This window comes from Sphaeramia orbicularis, chromosome 4 (assembly GCF_902148855.1).
Source record: "Sphaeramia orbicularis chromosome 4, fSphaOr1.1, whole genome shotgun sequence".
In the NCBI taxonomy this organism is placed as follows: domain Eukaryota; kingdom Metazoa; phylum Chordata; class Actinopteri; order Kurtiformes; family Apogonidae; genus Sphaeramia; species Sphaeramia orbicularis.
In genome coordinates, this window is record NC_043960.1 from 41632933 (window position 1) to 41657358 (window position 24426).

The 24426-nt window shown below is 36.6% G+C and overlaps 1 protein-coding gene across 5 annotated transcripts in view; it reads left to right on the top strand.

The window, feature by feature from the left end:
- Window positions 1–2422: 2422 nt before the first annotated feature.
- Window positions 2423–24426, top strand: part of ddr2a (discoidin domain receptor tyrosine kinase 2a) — a 44205-nt gene continuing 22201 nt past the window's right edge. For all 5 annotated transcript variants that reach the window (XM_030132288.1, XM_030132289.1, XM_030132290.1 and 2 more), the window contains exons 1-2: window positions 2423–2572; window positions 18973–19085. In XM_030132288.1, the coding sequence (XP_029988148.1) occupies window positions 18989–19085 (97 nt within the window). In that variant the 5' untranslated portion in view covers window positions 2423–2572; window positions 18973–18988. The remainder of the gene's footprint in view (window positions 2573–18972; window positions 19086–24426) is intronic.

Genomic DNA, 24426 nt, shown 5'->3' on the forward strand with positions numbered 1-24426 from the left:
CTATGATTTTCATTACAATTTATTGTCTTCATTCAATATTTAACAGGGTAAATCCACAACAAATTACCAGATTTCAGAAAATGTTCCCCAGTGACCATCTCTGATTTGCTTCATACTTTGCCAAAATAATTATATGAGTCCTAGTAAACACCACACTAAATTTATGCTTTATATCTTTGTTTTTTGAGATATTGGGTCTTTTAAAGTGGAATGTGACACTGATTTTTACTGTAAAAACAAGTGGTGCAGAAAAAAGTTAGCCTTGTAGCTTCACTATTTTCTTGATGGAAGCTTAGTCTGCCGGTCAACTGATGTAATTTGGGTATGAATGATCTTTACAATATTTAAAAGAGGTAAATGATGAATTAATTGATACCCTAATAAATATATAATATAATACATTTTGGTTAAAAATACCAACATCATATTGCATTATATTAATGCAGATTAATGATTTTTATGGTAGACCTGGTCCTACATGAGTTTTAAATTTTAGAAAAATAGGTGTGAAAGGATTTTTATCATTTATCTGCCTCATAAATTATTACATTTCTTTTCTTGTAGAGAAATACTTCCACAATAGCACTACATCATGGGAATTATCTACCAAAATTTTTACAGATCTGGTGTGCTTCAGTGTGTCAATACACTGTGCAAAAAATTGCTCTGAAGCACAAACAAAACGTATCTTTGCAGTTTTCATCAGTCTATAATATGGCAAATAAACAACAGGTCTTCATTTAGAGAAGTTAAGGACATCTTGCATCTTAGAAAAACTCCTGAAGATCTCATGTATTTAACAAGAACAGCTGAACAGTAACGATTTTTTGAAGTTTCTGGACCATGTGTTTTTACAGTAAAAATCAGTGTCACATCCCATTATAGCCCCAATATCTCAAAAACTGTTGAAGATATAAGGCTGAAATTCAGTACAATGTTTACTAGGACATAGCTCTAAAATCTAATGTAAATTGGAGGTTGCCACTCAGGAGGCCCCCAATGAGACCCTCAAGGACTGACCCTATATTTAAATACCATGCCAATAGGTGTTATGGGTCAATATATAACTGAGGGACTTTTTGAGTTATCTTTTAAGGATAACATAGTTGACAGTTATAGTTGACATTTTTGCTGTTTACAGGCCTAAAATCAACATAACCATAACACCACATGGCATTTTTACAGAATGATAAAATATCATATGTACAACTGAGTAAAATTTAAATTTAAATTTATTTATAAAGATATTGTAGTATCATTGTTGACATACGAGTGCCATAAATACACACTTGACTCACATTCTACTTTATATTAAATAACTAAGAAAGAGGAGAAAGAACATACCTTGGAGTCTTGCCAGTGTTTTCTTCAGGAGGAAATGAGATCATGGGGAGCAGGTCATGTGATTTGGAATTAACACACTTCCTTGAGAGATGTTTTTGTAATAGGTAACTTAGTTGAAAGTAATTTCTCAGATACAGATACAATTTGTTATTTTCCATATAAAATGTGATGTATTGCCAAAAAGAAATATCTGTCATGATTATCTCAACTTAATAAAAAGAACACAATCAAAACCTTTTAATAATAAGCTCATTTTATTATTGTTTAGATAATTAGAAGGTGGTTGTTATTAAATTCAGACGTTATTTAGTTGACATTTTAGTATATCTAATCATTTATTTATTATTTATTAATAAGTGATTGTTTCCGTAATTAAATAATATGGAGCTTTTAAAGACATGATCATAATGAACAAAAAAAAAAACATTTATTTATTTTTTTACTTTTAATAAAGATGTATGCAAGATATATCCCATGGACTTCAAAAGTCCCTCAATTATATATTGACCCTTTTACTGCCATTATATGTGTGTCTTCTACTTCTTCAGTTCAGTACTAGTACTGTTATGATGTAGTAATGATGGTGTGGATTCATCACCACAGTGTAGGTCTATAAGTTCGGTGTGAATTTAAAAACTTAGTCAGTCTTACTTAATAATTGTATACTGAAGTTTATACTATGCAGTTGTTAGAACTGCACTGAACTCAACTGAATAGAAAACCCCAGAACAGCAACAGGTCATAATGTTTCTAAGTTTGTGATCGAACTGACAAAAAGCATAAATTCAGAAACAGCAGCACAAACGTTAACCTTGACTCATAGTAGCTTCAGCCTCTAGCTGTCAAAAGAAAGGCTCTTTTCAGGAGGAAGAAGGATTTCTGATTGAGCGTTGGATTCAGCCTTAATTGAAACCTTATGTGTGGCATGTGGAATTCTGGGACTTTGGCACGCTCCCAAGAATCCACAGAATGTGCTGGGTTTTTTCTGCTTCTCTCTCTCTCTTTCTCTCTCTCTCTCTCTTTTTCCTCTTCTCGTCTCCCTCTCTTCTTTTTTTCCTTCGTGCAGGGGTGTCTTACATCAGCCCAGTGAGTCCTGCGGAAGGCAACAGCGAGTACACGAGCAGAGAGAGAAGGGCTCGGATCTTAACGTCCAGCCGTCTGACTCTCACTGGAATAATCCGTTACCATCTCTGAACAAATGGTTTGAAAGGAAGAAAACCTCCTAGAAGTAAGTGACCCTCATTTTTCCAACATGTTTCATTTTAACTCATTGTTCTCTACTTTATGTCAGTGTGTCCACTACAGTGTCTACACTGTCCATGTCTCTGAGCTCTGATGAACTTTAGTGAGACCTTGTTTAGTGCCTCAGTTTTTTTTTTTTTTTTTTTTTTTTTTTTTGCAGATACCATTGTGAAAGCACTAGTTGCATGTTTGAACTCCATGTCCTTTTTGTGTGAAGGAGCACACTGAGCGATGCAAAGCCAGATTCAGACTCCACTCTGCTCTCCTGTAGATCCAGCTGTTTTAAAGCAGAAACCATTACATACTGTTTGACTTAAGACAAGATTAAGGCTCATTTTTCCATCTGTACACCTTTTCACTTTACTTCACTATCACAACTCAAGAAAAGAGTAGGAACGAGAAGAGCGTTGGTTGTTAAACTTAAACACATTTTCCTCTATAGTAAAAGGCATTAAAATTCAGTATTTTCACCCATTATTTCCATTAATGGACTTGGAATAAGGGTAAAAATTGTAGTGATAATGTGTACGTTATCATATCATGTTTACATTTCATCACTTCACATCTTGCAGAACAGCACCAACTTTTCTTTTGTAACTAATACCATTCTTCTCTCTTGCATCAGGCTGACACACATTTTTGCTTGCTTTGTTGTGACAGCGTGGTTAGAAATATGTTTTGGAAAGGGTAAACAACTGCGGAAATGTAATTCCTGACGCCTCTGTGGCTGTTTAGATTCTTCTCAGAGTTTACTGTGGTCAGCAGAGCACAACAGTGAACGCTCATGATAAAGCTTTTGAAAAGGTCATCCAGCAGATCCTTTTCATCTAAAACACACATCTTTTCTGTGTTCTGGAGGTGGTGTGGAGGTTCTTCAGTATTATGGAGGTGTTACGTAGGTGGTATGCAGGTGTTTTCTTGTGGTATGTGGGTGATAGATGTCCACACAGAGGCCTCTTTTCAACCCAAGATTTTGGGAACGAAGCTCTACACAGAATACTTATCTGAAGACCTAAGCGTATGTATGAGCTCATGGCTCTGACATTTGAAGCAGCGTTTAGTCGACAGCAGACCTAAGTAAGAGAAGGGCCACGGATCAATGGGATGGTTGTTAGAAAGAGGTCAAGGTAATCCTAAGGTCTGACTGTGTTTGCTTCATAAAGAAAATAACATTACTGCAAAAATGGACGCCAACCTACACCCAATGATTATTTTCATTCCAAATCATTTCTTTGATTATTTTCTTTTTTTGGTCAAAATAGTGTTAACATTCTTGCAGTTTCTCAGAGATTGACGTTAACTCTTCAAAATACTTGTTTTTGTTTGAATCCTGAATATATGTAGTTGATGCTACATTGCAAAAAGGCAGTGGAGTCAAAAAGTAAACTTGACACTGGACACTGACTAAAAGAATTTTGTTTGACTAAACCTGTAACTGACTAAGCAATACAACCTCAAACACATTTTGACCCATTTATTTGTACCACTTTTCATACTGAAACATTATAAACCCTAGTTTTTCTTTCTAATTTGTAATGTGATCGTTGACAGTTTGTAATCAGATTGATTTTTTGGCTGTATAATCAGCACAATGTCATACAATACCACACAAACCATACATAGATTTATTTATTATTTGCATATTTAGTCATTTTCTACTACCTTTACCAGTCATAAAATGTTTGAGAGCTGTTTTAAAGTAGTAATAAACTAGTTTTTGTTTGTGCCACATGTGGACGAGTCATGTAGTGCAATATCGATGGCATATTGTCAAATCAACACTTTCACCTTATTTACAAGTATAAGCAGGAAATGACAAAAAATACACATCCAGTTTGGTGCCATTTTTGCAGAAATGCACTCATGTTCATTATTTATGCTGCTTTTCAATATCCACATCTGATATCCATGTGCTTATGATGTTGCAGTAGAAACTTTTGCAATATGCAGCACAGGCCCATGACATATAATTTAAGGGAGGCATGTTATCTTCTTGTTTGGGTTTTGTCGGTCGTGTTGATATCATCCCTCCAGCTCAGTTCATCCTCTGTGCAGAACTGAACTCTGAAGAACAAAGCAGCAAAGAGACAAGCAAGTTGAAGAAAACAGAGAGCGAAAATTACAAAACCAAACCACAAATTAGGTCCAGGAATTCACTGATCCCCACAGATAGACAATGAATGACTGTAAAATCATATGTGGGCGTGGATTTTTCCTTCAGGGTCTTTTGTTGTGTGTGCCTGCTGGGCTTAATGGGTAAATAGGAAACAATCTTTATCAGGGTAAGAGAGAAGTTCTTTGTCAAAACAGAACGGAGGAGTTATTGCTTATGACAGGGAAATATATGAAATGCCTGTGGTGAATGTCAGAGGAGTGGATAATGTAGTCACGTATATTCTTTTTTATTTGTTCAGACAGTTGGAAAACAGAAAGGGGGAGAAAACATTTAAGAGGGATTTGATCCTAGGCCATCACTCTATTATCTGGGTGTAATTTGTAACTTGATATGTATGTGCACACGTATATGGGCGAAAACACAGACACACACGCACAGTAATACATATAAAGTTTTCTATAGTGGAGCTTAAAGAGGAGCCTCATTATCGCTGTGTTGTCACTGCGTCTTTCTCACATGTCATTTCAATTAGCAGCCCTTCCCTCCACGGGTTGGAGGCTGACTGACATCCTCACATACAGCAGCTAATCACACACTGAAGCAAAGGCTATAATTTCAACCCCACATTCAAAACACTGCGACGGAGGCACCCGGTGCTTACTTTGCTTAGCTGTAACTCTGCACAGATGTTGATGTTGATTGGAAGAGTGTTTCCAAATCAATGCTTCTGGCAACTGAAAACCGACTGCACGTTCGCGAGCTGAGGTGCATGCTGTAATTTGGTATAAATAGTGCCATTTCTGAGAACATCAGCCTTAAAATACTGTGCTGTTGACTTTGCATCCCACACGTGCTTGAACTTCGACCCTGCCCAAACCAGCACCCCTCTCATCACCCACCATTTAAGGGAGATTAGGTTACATGTAGCCTGAAGCAGTCTGCATTTGCCACTCTTTATATTTGGGTTAAATCATTTCTCTTCGTCTGACATGAGGTTTGTTTTACAAAACCAGATTTGAGAGGAGTCTACAGTGACAGGAAATAACAATAATCTCAGTTTCTTTGGTGATATTTTCAACTCCGGAGTAATTAATGAAGTATGTTGAGAAACAGATCGGAAATACCAAATAACTATAAAGACGATAAAAGATAACCACACTTTTACACAGAGTTGTCGGTGTTTAAAGGGGTCATATTTTGCTAAACCCACTTTTATTAGTCTTTGGTACATTTATTTTTGTATTTGGACCCTAATAGTTCAAAAAGTTTGAATTTGAACCCTCCAGGTGCTGCAAAATTATCTTTATGTTGATTCTAGCAAAAATCGAGTGGATTTCTATAACCTGTTTCAGTTCCCTCTTAATTTCTAACATTTTATAACTCGTTACATCACAACATTTGCACATATAAGGGCAAGACTTCAAACAAACATTTCTCCGAGTACGACATAATTGTTTGTCAGCAGCAGTGGTTGTAGTAAAAACTGAAAATATGTCTAAACTTCAAGCTGATTACCTAAAATGTTCAGTTGTTGGTTGTGTTAACGAACAGTGGCTGAACGGGACAGAGCAGCACAGTCAACAACCTGGAGAGGGCGGGGCGTGAAGTGGCTCATTTGCATTTAAAGGGCCAGCTCTCAAAAATACTCAGAAATAAGGTTGAAGATGGACCTGTGGAGTTGAATTAATGAAGAATTCAGACCCAAGCGTAGCATTTATAGTTTATGTAGACCACAGGGAAATGTTTTTAAATGAATAATTCCATTTAAAAAAGCAAAATATCACTCCTTTAAATCTGTCTCTTTGTTTGCACATGTGGCCTTCAATTTTCCAGTCGTTCCTCATCGTCTCTGTCCTGTTTACATGTGGTAGGATTTTTTGTTTTGTTTTGTTTTTGTTTGTCTGATGTTCATTATCTGTATTGCTGTCCTTCAGTTTGGCCTGTGTTTTCTAATTACAGACTTTCAGAGAAGATCTGAGATAATCTTTCAGCATCAAAAAAACCTCATGACGCACTGCACGCTGCCGCCATGCACAAATGATAGCCTGAGCAATGAATGAGCTGTCATTGCTGATGTATCATATAGTTTAGACAGCATCTGCCCCAAAACCATTCCTGTCTTATCTGTTTTTCTATTGAAGTGAGTGGAACAATGTTTCATTCATTATTTCTTGCTAAGTAGATCCTACTCTATCTTATTGACCTCTTTATTTTTAGTTCATAGTGGTACATATGCGTTGCAGGCTGATAAAATGGAAGGAATTAATCCACTGTATGCTTTGTTTGGTATTTCAGATGTACCCACTGTGCTGAAATTTAAGAAAGCACTTCTTGTTCTAGTTGAATGGCCTGAATGCACAAATGCTCTTGATTTTAGCAGCGTGCTGGGGATGGACCTCTACTTTAATGGGGGAAATGGAAAAAAAAAAAAAAAAAAAAGAACTCTTTGGCCCGGGCTGCTGTTTTTCCAATCTGACAGTGTAGCTGTAAAGTTCAGGGCCTGGATATTCAATCAAAAATGGATTTCCAGTCAAAGAGTTTCAGCTACTCTCCTTACATAACAAACACAGCCTTGTCATTGCATGATACTCCTAATGAAAATAGTTTTTGTTGAGAATATATGCTGCGTTTTGCAGGAAGGTAAGAGCCAGAGGTGGATGTCTGTGGGAGTATTTGCAGGTGTGATAAGTGGGCCAAAATCCTCTCCTACAGCTTCTCACCTTTTTGTCCCTCATGGCCTGTAAACATCAGCTGGCAGCTTTTATGAGCGCTACACCCCAGCTTGAACAGTTCACGTCCTCTGGCATCTAAAGGTCCCATATGGCACCATCAGCGAGCAGGCAGGTGTAGGACACCGCTGCAGAGAATAACACCAACTATAACTCATCCTTTAGTGCAGCTCGGGTCTCATGGCAAAAGAATGAAGAGTGTTTTTATACAGCATAACATGAAAGAAAGTAGCGTAAAATTAAGATTCAGTTAAGTGTGCACCCCTGGGTTTAGCCTGTGAAGCACAACATGCCCAAAACTGTTCAGCTTCTGGTTTCATGTTACTGTAAAACAATGTTTTTATCCACTCTGTCAAAATGTAGAGCAACATTCAAAACCTGCCTGTATCATTACATGTGCTGCGTGGTGTAACATATCCTACAATTAGACATGTGGACCGGAACATTTCTCCCTAGGTGTCTTATCTTCTCCAGACAATAGGGGATTGTTTTCTCTTCCAGTAGAGAACATTTAATTACATACTGTGCCTGTACACTGTACTCGTGTACCTCATTCTCAGATTTTACTGCTGCGTGTTTACGCGGCTCCACCTGGGTCTGATTGGGAAATGTGATTCGGATTTCATGCATTCCCATAAAAATTAAATATTCTCAATGCTTTGTTACAGCCTTAAGGGAGAAACAAGAGGATATAATTGAAAGCACATGTGGATGGTTATGGTGCACAGAATATGGTTACGCTGTATAGCAATCATGGATAAAAACATGCATACCTACTCTAAATATACGGCGTGCCATGCAGCCCTCATGACTCCTGGGTTAGGTTTGTAGATTCAAACCCAGTAAATGTGATTGGGGTTATTTGACATTTTGCTCATTAGACGTGCCATGTGTTCAGCAGCTCTATATTATAGACATCCATGGTCCTCTAATGACTTTGTTGTTCTTGTGTTTTCCTCCAGCCTCAACAGCAGTTTTAAATTTGTGGTTTTAAGCCAGGTTTCTTAAATCTTTTGCTTAAATTTTCAATTGCATTTGGCAGGTCGTTGTCCCCTTCAAGATAATTAAGTTTGCGATCTCTTGCCGTATTTCTTCCAGTCCTAAGTTTGTCAAATATTTTGTTGTATGAAGTTTTCAGGGCCATCTAACCAAGCATCATTTAGCAAAGCCTCTCTGGATCATTATGATCTCTGGACCTTTACATTTGCAGCCAGAAGTTTAAAAGCCTTCAATTTTGAAAACATAAAATGACAAACTGCAGTTACATCTGCAACAATTGTACAAACAATCTGTAGAGTTTTCCTTATCCCACTGCACTGATTATAATTCCCATTCATCAGGAGCATGAGTTTTGTGTTGATGAAAAAGCAGGAATCCACAGCCAACATTTTGATGGAATATGTTTAACATAATATATTTACCCTGCAGATTAACTTGTCACATTGCTATTCTAGTCTTGTGAAAGTATCATTAATTTTCACGTTGTAATCAACACAAAGACGTACAGTTTCAGTGGATTATGGCCAGTGTTTGAGTGATGTGATAAAGAATTCGAATGGCTCTCGTGCCTCAGACTTTTGCATCTTCCCTCCCTGTCTGCAGCTCTAGGATGTCCAGTTTCGTTCATTTACTCTTGATTACCCGAGGCTCAGCTGCCCATATGAAACCACAAATGTTGACGCTGGTGTGTGTGTTTGTGTGTATGTGTGAGTGACAGGGTCGGCCGGGAGCACAGCCAGGTAAACCTGCCTGTTGATTTAACAGGCTTTCCCAGGGTGCAGGACCCCGTGGTACACCAATGTTTCCCTCTGTGCTCAGCCCGTCCCTTCCAACGAAAATCAGATTATTTATACAAACAAGAAAGCCTGGGAAAACAAAATAAAACTGCTGTCCTGTTTGCAGTGGGAGAGGTCTGCAGGAGGGCACAGCAACGAGCACTGAATGTTATTACATGTCTTGGTATTCATCAGATGAACTTGGATAGTAAGTTGTGACCTTCACTAGAAATAAACTCATCGGCATAACTTTAATATCAGCGACTCAACCTTCTGACTCAGAAATGAAGGTACTGCTTGAGTTTCTTGGTTGAGCTCTGTGGGCTTGTGGGTTTCTGAGGGGAGTATCTGTCCTTCGCCACTTCCTGAACTAGCCAAGAGGGAGCTGATATTTATGGGGAACAGACTTTTTTCCCAGAAGCAGAAATTCAAGTCAATAGTCGTTCTATTCAGAAACAGTTGACTCCGAGTTGATACAATAAACTCTGCTCGCTGGTGATCACCATTTACTATTATGTGTTTATAAAATCCAGTTGGGATTCTAACAGTGGTCCAGTTAGAGTCGCTGAGGTTTGTTTTTATCCAGTCTGTCCTGTCTGATGGGTGCTCTGATAGAGCACTTTGGCTTAAGATATCTAAGAGTACATCAGGAGGCGTTACATAGGGATATTAGTAGGTGACATGTAGATATTAGTTTAACATGAACTGACATAAGTCCCACTGGTACAGTAGATGTGTGCAATTTGTCACCACCTTCAAGGACATTCACTGTAAATAGTTTTGTTTTTACATGTGATTGGCCATAAGAAATGTAGCTGTATGTTCTCATTGGTTGTTATAATGTAAGTATGGGATACAGACATGAGAATCAGAAAAGTCTGTTGTGATTTCAATATTCGTTTTTTTGAAGTTAAATGGATTTTAAATATACTTTATTACTGTCCAAATGTATCAGTTTTTGCTTATGTGTACACATAGACTTAATGTCATCAAATTCCCACACTACTGTCCTTTGTTTATCCAAATACTGCTCTGTTGAAGAAGGACAAAACAGCCGTAAAGTTGTACAAGTGGTTTCATTGTTAAAATATTGAAATAATTCTTGCTCCTCTGATGGGATGTTATGCAAACCATTGTTAATCTTGCTCAGTATGAGCTGGAATAACATAGACTATAGTAAACATATTTTCCTAAAATGTGATAAAATTTGAAATGAAAAAATATGGGTACCGCAGTTATAGCATGATAATAGTGAGGTAATAGTTTGATAATATCTAGGTAATAATGCAGTGATATTTATCAACTAATAACTATGTAATTACTCTAGTAATACTAATGAAATGTATTATAATATGTTAATAAGCAATCACTATATTATACTGTTGAAATACATGTTCCTTTATATTGTAAACAGTCCTTTTTATTTAAAGGTAATGCTTAAAAAATCATATATTTGATGCTGAGATGTGTGACTTGGAAAGACAAAGGCTAGTTTTTGTTAAAATAACCATTAATCACAGTGGCTAAATGAAAATCTACCTGTTTCTATTCATTTACATGGTAATATTACACTGAACAGAACATCAAGAGGCAAGAACCAATCAAGATGCAGAACAAACCCAAGAGGACCAATCAGATTCTGCAGGAAAATGGAGGGAAGAAGGGAACAGAAGGATAGATGAGCAGAGAGATGAAAAAGTAGAGCCGAGAAAGTGACACTTAGCAAAACTGAGAAACCTCAACATTGAGGACTTTTCGTTCTCATGAAAGGCAGCAGAACATAAGCCAGGTAAGTTCAGTCTATTAATGTTTGAAACCGTGGTGGTGGGGTTTATGCTTATTGCTACATATCATGCTAACATGCTAATACTTGCTCAGTAATGCCAGTCTGTTTAACTTTGACTGGAATAAAGGGGAAGAAAAACTTGAAAAACAAACAAGCCCTGAACATATTCTTTAGTTAATAGTTAATTTAGTGAATTCTTAGCTTTCTCAACAATAGCTCCTGATGAACATTAAAAAACAACAGTTATGTAGTTGTAGCTTCTCCAGATCTAAAACTTTACAGTAGTTTACATTTGTTATTAGCCACTTGGATAATTAAGGTAGCACTACATAGGATTACTACATTACTAGTATCTATGTGTTTTCAAGCTATTACCACATTATTAATAATGAGCTGTACAACAAAATGTTCCCGATATGCTTGACAAGATTCCCTACTTTATATATATACAATGAGACTCATTTTCCAGAAACAAGTCATTTCACTTCTTTGAATCACCTTTTTTTATTGTGCTGGAAGTTTTACTGGTGGTGCGTGTGGAGCTGGTGGCCCTCTAAAATGCTGTACTTAAAGTCATCAATCTGAAGGTTAAAAATGTCTTCGAGCTTAGAAGTTAATGTGGCCAACTTTCCTTCATGAGTTGTTACCGTGTAGACAGTACATCTTATAGTCTAGTGGCACAGCAACACTGGGACCTGGTGGAAAGTCAAACAGCCTCTGTTATGTCTCTTGTCATTCTCTACACTTTCTGCTTCATTCTTTTCAGTGTTGTCTCCTCTTCTTAATTTGCTCTATAGAAGCTTGGGTCCACATACTTTAATTTAAAGTGGCTTGTTTTGGTTGTTTTATACATTTTTAGTGCAGGTTTATTTTTTGTTCCTATTGGGAAAGCTTTTAAAGTGTCAGTGGATCTGACTTTGGTTTATTTTCATAAATGTGACCCTGGAGTGTGTTGTGTTATGGTACAGACTTTTTTGAAGATCATTTGCCAGAGTTTGGAAGATGGAAGGTCAGAGTTAGTTTTGATTCGATCGTATCAGGCTGAATTTTTAAAATAACATTTGTGGGGCAATCTTAAATGATGATCTTCAATATAAATTAAAATTCAGACAACTGCAACATGACCGATGTTTCACACCTCTGAACAGGGATGCCAGTTTTTCAGTTTCAAATGGATGACGGGTGAACATTCTCATATATTTTTTACAGAATATTAATCTCAGCAGGACAGAACATGCATAAAATCTGCTCTTTACATTGCTGTGTCACTATACAGGAGTATAATTGGAGTTTATAAACCCTCTAAGCAAAAGGTGTGAGGGAACAGGGTTTCTAGCTACAGTTATCAGACACATTGCCTATAAATTTAGGCAATGTGTCTGTGCCCTTTGAGACCTTCTCAAGATACTTTTTGACCAAATTTCAAACTTGGATTCATATTCAAGAATTGGTCCTGAGGTAGATTTTATATAGAAATATGTTAATTAGATTAGATTAACCTAATCTAATTGATTAGATTAATCCAATCTAATTAATCAAAGTAAAAAGACAGCATTAGGTTCAGAATATAAGATTTAGGGGCATTGAAGAGGATGCAATTGCATATTTTTTTATTGTATAATCAAATGAAAATGAGAATCATTGTATTTTTGTGCTGTGGTAATATGTCCTTTATATCTATAGAGGGAATAACAGATTTCCTCTTCCTCTTCCTGTTTTTTTTTTTTTTTTTTTTTTTGCATTTTTTAATAAGCGGTATCTTATGTTAGGGTGTATTACTATCGCCTTAAGTGTTTGAGTGTGGGCCAAAGCCACAATTACATACTAAGGGTTTGTAACATCACATGGACTTTTACAATGAGCTTGACTAAAATTGTCCAAAAAAAGAAAAGAAAAGAAAAGAAAAGAGGAGATGGATTTATAGGATTAATACAATTTAAGGAGTCATCTTGACTGGGCTAATATAAAATTACTTGCATTTTGCCGTTCACCTCTGACTCATCTAATCCCATGGTCTCTGAAAAGTAGGTGAACTCCGTTTACCTGGTTGCCATGGTTTCAGCAGAGTGCAGACTTTACCTCAGTGCCCTGAAATCCAAACTAAACTACAGCTGTTGCTGAGTAATTTGTTTAATTAGCAGTAAAATGTCAGAGAGTCATGGAAGGAAATATCTCTTGTGAAAATATTTTCCTCATTCAGCTCTTTTGATAAACATTGTCTGGTGATGCTCTGTATTCTAGTGCACTGTTTGACATGCAGGGAGGTCAAATGTACTGTAGATCTCTCCACTCTGACAAACAGGTGGGAAGGTTTTGCGACCTAAATCTCCCCACTTTTTCCTGCTCCGTCTCTGAGGAACTATGAGAATAAATTCACCTCTGAAGGGTTTGTTCAGCTGGTCCTCATTGTAAACCTATACTTCTCCAATCCCACCATGTCTCTTTCACTGGTGCTGCTCATGTTTTCAGGTCAGAAAAGTTACAGCAAGATGAGACTGTAAAATGAACTATGAAAATCAGTGTCTTCTGTTAAGAGTGAATTACTTGTATGAAATAACTACAGTTATAGAGTTCATTATGACAGATCGTGTTATAAATAAGAATGTATTTCACACGCAGAAACTGAAACCTTCAGATGATTTGACCATATTTTCACAAGCGTATTTCTCTGTTTTTCTACAGTTTTTGAAATATGTCTTTAAGGGGAGGAGAAAAAAATTATGGAATAGCTGCTTTTTGTTACTCAGATAGGACATGAATAAGTTTTTCCTGCTGTGTTCCTGTAAGATGAGAATGGAGAGAAGTTTCCAGAGCTGTGAACCTGTGCCTGTAACTGCAGTGCTGTTGACTGATCTGATGTTACTGCAGCAAGAGGCCAGTGATGGGAAATAACAGCTGTTCACCTCATACAGGTATCGAGGACACAGCTGGAAGCAGCAGGGGCTAAAAGCAATATACCTGATGCACATGAAAACCATTTCCACTTTTTAACAAGCACTAAAACCCGAGCTTCTGGTTTCCAGTGTTAAGCCTACACTCAGTTTTTGGTTAAAGGTCCCATATCTTAATACTTATAGTTAAACCTATACTATTTAAGTGTCCATATTAAACACTTTTAGTTTGCAGTTCAAGTTCTGGGTAGAAGCTATAGGGCTGTGTGAGTCATTACAAGTCACATTTGGTAAAGTTGGTGAATGTGTTTTCCTTTTTATAAACATTTTATACACCTTGAAAGTCACAGAATTCCAAAAACTATAGAAGTTGATGGACTTATTGTTTGGGAGAAAAAGAAAGGCTAACTAAATTAGAATAAAACTAAATAAGAACTAATAATTAATAGAACTAAACAAACTAATTAAAAACCTTTCCTTCAGTTGATGCAAATATGGCTGATATCCTCTGGTTGAATATATCTGTCAGGAACTAACAAAACTGACCATTTTAAAATGTTGCTAAGGTCTCTGGGAAGTTGGCTTGAAATAGTTAATAAATAAATTATAAAAAAAAAAAAAAAAAAAAAATATATATATATATATATATATAGTGAAAGTAGTGAAAATCAAAACTCCGCTGTTTAGAACATTTGTCAACATGTTTTGTTTTTAAGAAATCTTCTTGAAGCTTGTAATAATGTTAACTAACATTAGCTGCACTATCACTGGGGTTAAATGTGTTAGCAAAGTGTGTTAGTAATTAGATAATCGGAAAATATACACAGATAACATGCTAACAAGTTCATTACATCAAAGATGGATCAGGAAAACAGCCCGGTTCACTGAGGGGTCATTTCCTGTATCAGTGTCACATGGTTCAGTCCTTCAGGAGACTACAGGTAGATCCTGGGAGAGGTGAACATGATTTACAGTAAAAATTCACTGTGTGATATACAGTGTTCAACCAGTTCTTTCAGCCTCAAAGTCACCCTAGTAAAGACTGGAAACATTTTTCTTCTAATGACATTAAAATGACATTTCTTAGACCCATAGATGAGCAGAAAATGGACTTCAAGACCTATCCCTGTCTCAACAATGAACCCTTGAGATCACAAATGTCCCCTGAAACATGTAAAATCAAGCAAAATAATGAGCAAAACAAGTTGGTGCCAGGCACAACAAACCCTCACACATATTTCACCCATTATAAGTAAAAGGGAAGATTTTTTAAAAATCATAAAAAATTTGAACTTTGACCTACCATTCCCAAAATGTAATGACATCTATTCTGGGTCACTGGCAATCTATAAACCCAATTTGGTATGAATTCAACCAATAGTTTTGTTACTAAAGTGTTAACAAGCAAAGAAACAAACAAACTAAACCAAAAACAATACCCACTGCCTCCTCTTTGGGGGGCGGGCTAATAATAGCAAATGATAATGATGATACAATAACATTTGTGTATTATTCTTTTATTTACAGTACTTTACAATAATTTGCAATACTTTCAACTGTTCAGACCACACTCACTTAGGAGACGGGAAGAGAACTTTTTCATGTATAGTGCACCAAGATATTAGGTTAATATTACATTAGCGAATAGCTATCCTATATTTATTTAGATTATTTAGGTTCTAGCAGTAGCTAGCAATAGGTAGTTAATTTGAGTGAGACAAAGTACTGGGATCTTATCATGATTGGTTTGAGGAGTTCATAATGTGATAAACTTCCAGTCTACACCATATCAGATTATTTATTAATTTGTTTTTTTTAACAATTTCTAATGCCTGTGATTATACACACATTTAAAATCTTATGGATTTAAGGTTCTAGAGGCTTTTAAGAGGCTATAAGGGGACTATAAGTTTCAGGATTTGGAGATGATGAACCTATTTCTCCTCTAAATGTAATGATATTCAGTTTATATATTCGTGAAATATTTCCCTCCAAATGTAAATAAAAAATGCAGACACACTTTGGCATTCTTGGAAACTAGTGTGCAGTAATGTAAGTCATCAAATGTATGTGATTTGCAGTAAATGAGCTAAAATATGCACATCCTTTGAGAATCCCAACCAAAGAGCCATTCTCCTCCTTGTCCATATACAGCACAGGCAGCCTTTACATAAATGTTTTCCTGCATATGGTAAACACATTTGTGACCTCCAAATACACACAAGCCATCAGCTGTTTGTATTTCATTAGCTGCAAAAAAGCCAACAGGGGCTAAGGTTTAGTAAAGGAGCCTCAGTGGGAAGTGGCTGCAACCTGAAGCGGCAGGAAATAGAAAGAGGAAAAGCAATAAGATTATGTGTGAAGGCATAAAGAAAGAGGCAAGTCAGAGTTTAATTAGTGTTCAAAAATTCAATGGGTGGGTCACATGGGATTAGTTTGAAGTTGATAGGGCTACTTCACATAGGTGCCTTTACCCCCTTATTCCACATAGACTTATTTTTGAGAATCAGTTTATATATTAACTTTGGACAAACCATATCTCTGAGGCTTGTTTTACTAAAAATTCTCCCTTTTTACGCAACTGCACATGTACAGTCATTATAGCTAAGAAAAACAGAAAGTCACATTGTTTTTTTTTAATATCATGTATCATTAAAATACCCTTCAGGGCAACAATATACAGTTGTTAACTTGGGCACAAGCTCAAAAACAACTGATCTGGATTTGTTTCCCTTAGATCAGTTCAACACATGTAAACCTGCACTTCATATGTGTCAGAGGTGCATGTGGACTTTACATTAAATATATGTAATGACAAAGTAACATGGAGAATTTGTTTAGGTTTAGTTGTCCAGTCATCAGCTGTAGAGTGCAGATGAAGCCCTGTACGCTCCCATTGACCAGACTAAAGCATAGCACTGCAGGCTGCTGATCCCTCTGTTTTCCCAATGCTAAAATGTCAAAGAAATGTTGTTCTTGGACTGTGATGAAGACCAGGAAATGTCTGATACACACACAAACCAATGTCTCTGTGTGAAAATTCCCACAGTGCTCCAGTAGTTTTGTTTAGTGTTATGTGTCTGTGAAGTTTAGATAACCCTGCTCTGGTGATACTTTTAAGTATTTACATTAAAATGTGGCTTGTAGTAAAATGTAGATACAAAATCCTCGAATAGGGCTTCAAGTGTGTTTAAAATCTAAAACTCGGCTACGGATATCTGTCCTGTTTTTCGTTTAATGTACAATTCTGTTAAATAATAAGTCATTAACATAGTGAAAACCATAAAAAAAATTACCTGGAAAAAGTGAGACTGGGCAGAATTAATTCATTTACATTTAATAAAACACACAAGAGGTAGTTTTAACAGAAGTAGAAAAGCAATGTCAGTAGAAAAAAATTAAAATCTATGAAATTTTAAAAAATATATATTTTTCTCATTTTAAAGTCATTTCTTTCAGTAATTTTGAGGTTATACCTCATCTTATATCTTTGTAAAATAACAGTAAATAAGGTTCTTTAATATATTTTGAAAAGTGAAAAGTTGGTCTAAAAGTATCTGGCACATGATTTATTTTGCTTCTATGCTATTTAAAGATTTAAATATGTTAAAAAAAAGTTGTAAGATTAAAAAGTAAATGTAACATATATTATCCATTGCTTTAGCAAATTTAAAACATTTATTATATATGTATTTATTATAATATTTATAATCCACCTTTACTGTAAAATATTGAATAAGTCGAACTGCATTTTTTCCAATTATTTAACAAGTTTGATTTTACTTTTCTGAATTAATTTGATTCTATTAAATATTTAGGTTGTGTTAAGAACAGTTAATATCCTGTGTCACTGTGTTTTATAAATGACCAACAGCCATATATTTTGAAGGTGCAATTACATTTTGTATAACTGCAATACAGTAATAAGTATTTAATCCACTGTCATCTTATAATCATGTGAAGCTACAGAAATGTCAGCATTTCTTTGTTTGCCAGTTTTGCATTTGCCACATTGTAAACGAAACGTGTGAAATTTTACGTGAAATTAGGAGAATTTTTCGTATTGATACAGAAATGTCCATGATCCCTTCCAAGTAAATAACAGCAGCAGTGGCTTCTAACATTTGCAGCCAGGAAAAATCTTTTGCAGTGGGTCAGTGACAAGACTTCTGTCAGTGGTTGGCGCAAAAATAATTGGAACTGATCCCCCTAGAATATCTTACCAATATTTTAAATGACAGTGTAGATCAGATCTATAGAGTGTGGTGCCCATTTTTGGACTATATTGGATCGGCTCTCTCCTCCACCCTTTTAAAAGGACTGTTGTGCACTTGAATCATATTCATAAATACGGCTCCTGTGCATTCTAAGTCTGGCCCACCGCCTCCTGTATTATGTTTTCATTCCTATGTAAGAGCTGTTGTGTATGTTTTGTTGTGTGTCTATTCTTTGTCGACTCTATTTGTTCTGCTGAATGAAAATAAAATTGCAATAAAAGCAATGAAAAAAATAAATAAATGACACGTGGACATATTTTTCTGTCGTTGGATGCAGTGGTCAGCTGGAGGCGGCTGGTTGGCGCTGCATCTGTCCAGCTGAAATCATGTCTGTGACTCAATGTCTCTCTCTCCTCCCTCCATCATGTATCAGTTCATTCATTCATTCATCATTTGTTCCTACAATTAGTGTGTGTATGTAGAATTACTGGGTAAAATGCATCATTTTTAGGTGGCATATAAATTGAGATTATATTCTGTTTGGCTGATACTGACGGGTTCCCACAATTGATTTAATAGTTTTTTTCTCACTGAGTGATAAATCACTAAATAAGTGGAAATTCCAGTGTTGGGTGGCAATTATTGTGTCTTTTATTGAGTGAAATAAAAGAATGCTTCAAATTAAACTCCCATTTTCCCTTTATACATCCAAACAAATGTTTGGTTCCCATGAACACAAGCAAGTAAATAGTGAATAAATAGTTTTTATCCAAACACATGCACAATGAGCTGCACAGTATGTTTGATGTTTCAGCCTTGTGGTTAAAAAAGCAACATATCACACTGTCTGTTTGTGTGTGTGTGTTTTCCAGGTTGGAAGTTTGTCTCATGCATGTGTTTGGGATGAAGCACCTGTGGGACGTCCACTTCCTCCTGCTCGTCGTCCTCTACCTGCTCGGAGTCGTCTCGTCACAGGTTAACCCAGGTCAGACAAAACAAACTGCTGCTCTCACTGGTCTGTGTTTCAGTCTGCAAAGGGACCATATTAATATTGTAAAATGACTTGTGAGTTTTGGGTAGTGTTGTTGGGTTTGTTAATGCTCCAGTCCAGTCCAGACTGTGATTCAGATTTTGGATAAGTGCTCCTTTGTGGAAGCCATGTGGTCTCCTCTCTCTGGTTTGGCCTCTTTGATCCCAGCATGCACGCCTTTCTCCAGCTCTGCCTGCACTGTACGGGTGGTTTTTGTGATGTCAATGAAAAGGACCAATAACTTTTTGTTTTTTTTACAAGGGAATAGAGTAGCAATGTGCGGTGGCTAAGAAAGACCGTCAACTAGAAATCAGAGAGAGATTTCAGTCATTGTTGAAACTGGAAATACAGCAGATATTTGCCAGTAAAAACCAAAATCTGGCAATTGAGTTCTGTCTCAAAGCTTTTGTCATCACACTGAGTTTTCTGTATTGTTAAGAGGGTAATGATTGACATTTCATGCGCTCTGAGTGTAATTAATGATTGTCCAACTTCAACAGCACAGCGCTCACTACCCTAACACTACAAAGGAGTGTTTAAAAAGAAAATAGAAAGACAGTGGAAAACAGTGGAAAAAATGCCCCATCACTTCCACATCCTCTTGCCTCACTCCACCCTACTTCCACTTTCAAAATATGACTTTAGATATTGTATGCTAAGTTGCTGTTTAACTGTACGCCCACTTTTATGTTTATGTTTTAATAAACTTGAGGTTATGATGACAGACATCTTTAATTAGATTTCACATGGTTTTCATCTCCAGCGGTGAAGTTAAACTACATGTTTACACCTGGAGTTTGGACAATATGTATTGACCCAAACCTGATGCAGGGGAATATCTAGTAGACTTTTAGGTTAAAAAAGTACCATTTCAATTCATATTTAGGACTTAAACATTCACATTAATGATATAACATTATTAACAAGAACAAATATGAATAAAGGTTCATAATTATGGCTGTAAAGCAAGTAAAATGAAAAAAAAAAAAATCACACCACTTTTCCATATGTTGTTTGAAGCAAAAAGTGCTGTTAATTGGAGCATCCACTACTTCATAAACGTGCCCCATATGCACACATAGACTCACATAAACACACAATTAATCCTGCTTTGCTATGTTCGTCATTCATGTGTTGTTAGTGCCAGAGCTAACAGAGTGAATGAAAAAGCAGAGAGATTTATAAGGAGTTACAAGAAAGAGAGGAAAGAACGTCTGTAAGACTGAGTTCATGAAGAGCGTTTATAGAGGGAGTTTTCAAGTAAAATAGTCTGTGCACGCTGCGGTTACTTTCATACATATGGCTCTGCATATACGGCTAAAAATAGCCAGAATTCTGAATTATTCAACCAGATGTAAATGTAACATAGGATGCTTGATGTATTTAAAATCTTCTACAGAGTATGTTTGACCTTCTACCAATAAGAGTAAGCATCAGAAATACTTTACAAAGCATCCTCTCAACTGGACTTAATCAACGATTTGGGTGGAGGGACTTCCCTTATTTGCCTCTTCTTTCTGTGTTTTTGTGAGAGCATGTGGTCCTGGATGTGTGTATGTGTGTGTATTTGCGGACTCACATGCATGTACCCGCATGCACACGCGTGCTGTGGATCCAGCTATCCCACTGGAGTCTGTGGCTAATGCATACCAGACATTCTGACAGCAGGAAAGTCCATTCAAATAGGCTCTGTCTTTCTCCCCAACATTTGTGTGTGTCCGTGTGTAAGTGTGTGCGTGGTGTGTGTTTCTCAATATTTGACCACTCATAAGTCATGGAAAGGACTGTTTGTGCATCTGATCATGGTCAAAGTGCAACAAGTTCACAGAGAGGTTTCGTATGTAAAATATGACCCTAAAGGATTTCTCTGCTCAAACAAACCACAGTGATTATTTTAAAAAATCACCTCCAGCGTCACTAAAACACTTAAATCTCAACCTGTTGCGGGCCTAATATATGGAAGCAGGATATATCCACCTATAATTCAGTCTAATGCTTTAGTTCTGCTGCATTGAGAAAAGGGTCATTTTTCCACAGTCTGGAAATATTCATGACTGAATTTAGGAGAGAGCTGTTGAGTGATGCCAACTTTCCCCTGTTTAAAATTCCCAAGCAATGGAGTTATACCATCCCTGTCTTTCCCATTTTACTCCTGAGTGGGCGAACTTTATTTCACTGTCGAGAGGAAGGAAGAATTGTGGACACAAGCAAAGGCCTGGGCAGAGCAGCCAAATATCAAGCACTATTATTATTGTGTAGGCTTCTTCTCCCAATGGTCATATAGAGTAAATCCTCAATGACTTGAATGTAATTGGGAAAATCATCAGTCTAATAGCTTGAGAGAAGTGAGAAATTGAATATAATGTTCATAATTATGTTTTCATTAGTGTATAATCACCTGAAAATATGAATCGTTCTGTTTTCTTTATCTTAGAATGAGCCATTTACATCTACACTGGAAGTGGGTTGAGTCCACCGTGTTTGCTCTGTATAGACTTCCTATTTTCTTTTTTTCTGTATTATGATAATGCCTCCAGCATTAAGGCGTATTACCACCACCTCAGTGTGATTCAGTGGGGATGGGAGTTAATATCCATTTAACTGAAAAGAAAACAAACACCGGCTCTATTAAGGGAGCTGTGTTTTTCTTTTGGACTGTAGGGGAAGGGTGAGGTGAGGGGAGAGCAGTGCAATCTACCACCTCACCACTGGGGGTCATTAAATTTAACACACTGAACCTTTGCATAATAATACTAATAGATATCGCAGGCTTTCTGTTGACATTTTACAAACCTTTGACTGTTATGAACTGTTTGTCTAAAATCTGCAAGAAAACAATTGAGGCATACCAGGCTGTACAGGAAAGAACTTTGTTACCTGTGTCATGTGGTTTAGGTTAATAATTTGCTTTGTGTTTATTGCGTAGTTGTGAAAGCATCTGTATCTGACATAAGGCCTCTAGGCAACCCAGTGAAAGTCATTTATTCACATGAGAACAAGAAACTAAAACAGTTCTGATCAGCTAGGTGAATCCTTAACCCTCAAATAAGAGCACAGCCTCAGGTCACCTACTTGCTCAAAGTATTAGGAGATTAATGCACAAACACTGATTTTAACAGTGACCTGTGACCAGGAAGTGAATATATTCATACAGAAGTTACGGAAGCATAGAGCTACGAACAACTGCAATAAATGATGACATGACTGACAGGACACAGGTTTAATATTATATCATAATGAATTTTTAAAAATGTTGTTTCAGAGACATTTTTGCTGAAGTCAATATTCAACAAAAATGTTACTCTTTTTCTACAAGTGATTTTAAGTGGGATGGAACCCTTGCGCCTCCAATGGACTAGTCACCACTGCTAATGATTTTCTAGAGTTGTTTCTGTCCAATCGGGTGCCAAATACAAAACATCACTAAATGAAGTAAGGTGCATTATTTTGGTTAAGAAATTAACATAGTTAACATAACAGGATACATTAAGTTCAAACTATTATACGTCAAATGTAACCTGTCCTAACATTACTATTTGACTTTAAACAGCTGACTAAATGTAAACAAAATCAAACAGCTCTAATGTCTCTTTTTATGTTGACAATCATTAACGTCATCAGTGTTTGTTGTTACATAAGACAGTGAACGGTGACTTCAACTGCACCTCTTCCCTGCTTAAGGCCGTCTGGAAGGATTTAGTTATTTGTTTTGGATTTACAGACCACAACTTCGTTTTGTTAAATCATGCCACACTTGTCAACATCGTTTTTGACAGTAAATACTACTACTACTACTAATAATAATAATAATGATAATACTATTACAATTCAAATACAGTAGTAGTACAAATGCAGTAGTAGCAAATACAGCAGTGTACAGTACAGATAAAGAAGCATATATTCATTCAGTCCATGTTATCATTGTTTTGGTCACTTAATGGAATTGAGGAATTTCATGGTATAATATAAGGCCTTTTAAAGTTATGTTAGCCAGAGGAGCCTTGTGTGTTTTTATAGTGACGTACTTGAGTGCTTTTATATTTTTCTCTTTTAGCTAGCCGAGAACTACCTCTAAGAAAAAAAACAACAAAAACCGTCCTGACATATAACGGACATGCATCGTGTGGCAGATGTCAGCAGTAACTTGCGTGACTGTAGTGTGTGTGAGTGAGTGTATCTGGAGCCAGAAATTTGACAGCAAACATTAGAACAAGCCGGCCTTTCAGTAGTTAGGGTGCGGTAAAAATCAAGAGGTGAGAGAGGGTTTGGTCCGTTACTCCTTCATCTCTCTCTGTTTCTCCTCCATACAAGGCTGGTATTTTTCCACCTTTTTCTGTGGTGATATTTTTAGATGCTGCGGCCAAATGTGAAGCCTGATGGGAGGGGGCTGCGGGGTGTGCAGGGGGCTCGGCTATGTATGTGTGTGTGCCCCCACCGCTCACCCCAGGGGTCACCTCTGAGTGGGTTGGGTAGATAAATAAACACAGCAAAAACCAACATTTGGAAGAGCAGTCATACATCCGGCACGACACACTGAAACCCGTCTCTCTCTCTCTAGGATGTGGTTAAAGACTCTGATAATGAGTCCTATTTTCGTCAATTACATCCCAGGCAATTACTCTGTGTTTTCCCCAACTGGTGATGTTGCACTGTCTGTGGTCTGTATCTGTATCTGTCTGGCAAGACTTCAGAGAACAAATACACAACTGAGGGTACCACCACATGCCATTTGACAAACTGTATGAAGCACTTTGCACTTTTTTGGCATTCTGTCCTCCTTATGTATGGAAATGTAAATTATTATGTGTCATATATGTTAATGCCCCTATATATCAACTGTAATGTGCCATAACGTTACCTGTGAGGAGATGACATTATCACAGAACATGATACTTGTATGACTTAAATAGGAAAATAGGAAAATGAACATACAGTATACATCGATCTAAAAAATGATTCCAGTTTCTTTGTACATGTGCAAATATACTGTTTGTATAAGCATATATCTAATTGTATTATTTGGTAATTCATTTTCAAGATTCAAGATCCTTTATTGTCATTCAAACATGTAACAGGAAGAACAAACTTCCGATCCACAGAATTGATAGTGAAGTGGACTTTTAAAAAGAATCACACACATCTCAATAGAAAAAACATGCATTCAAGATAGAAAAACAACAAAAGCAAAGTGCAGATGGAAATAATAATTAAATAGATGAACATGGAGGAGCAGGAGAAATGACTGAAATGTAATATATTATTATTATTATTAACTGGCTGAATATTGTACTGTGCT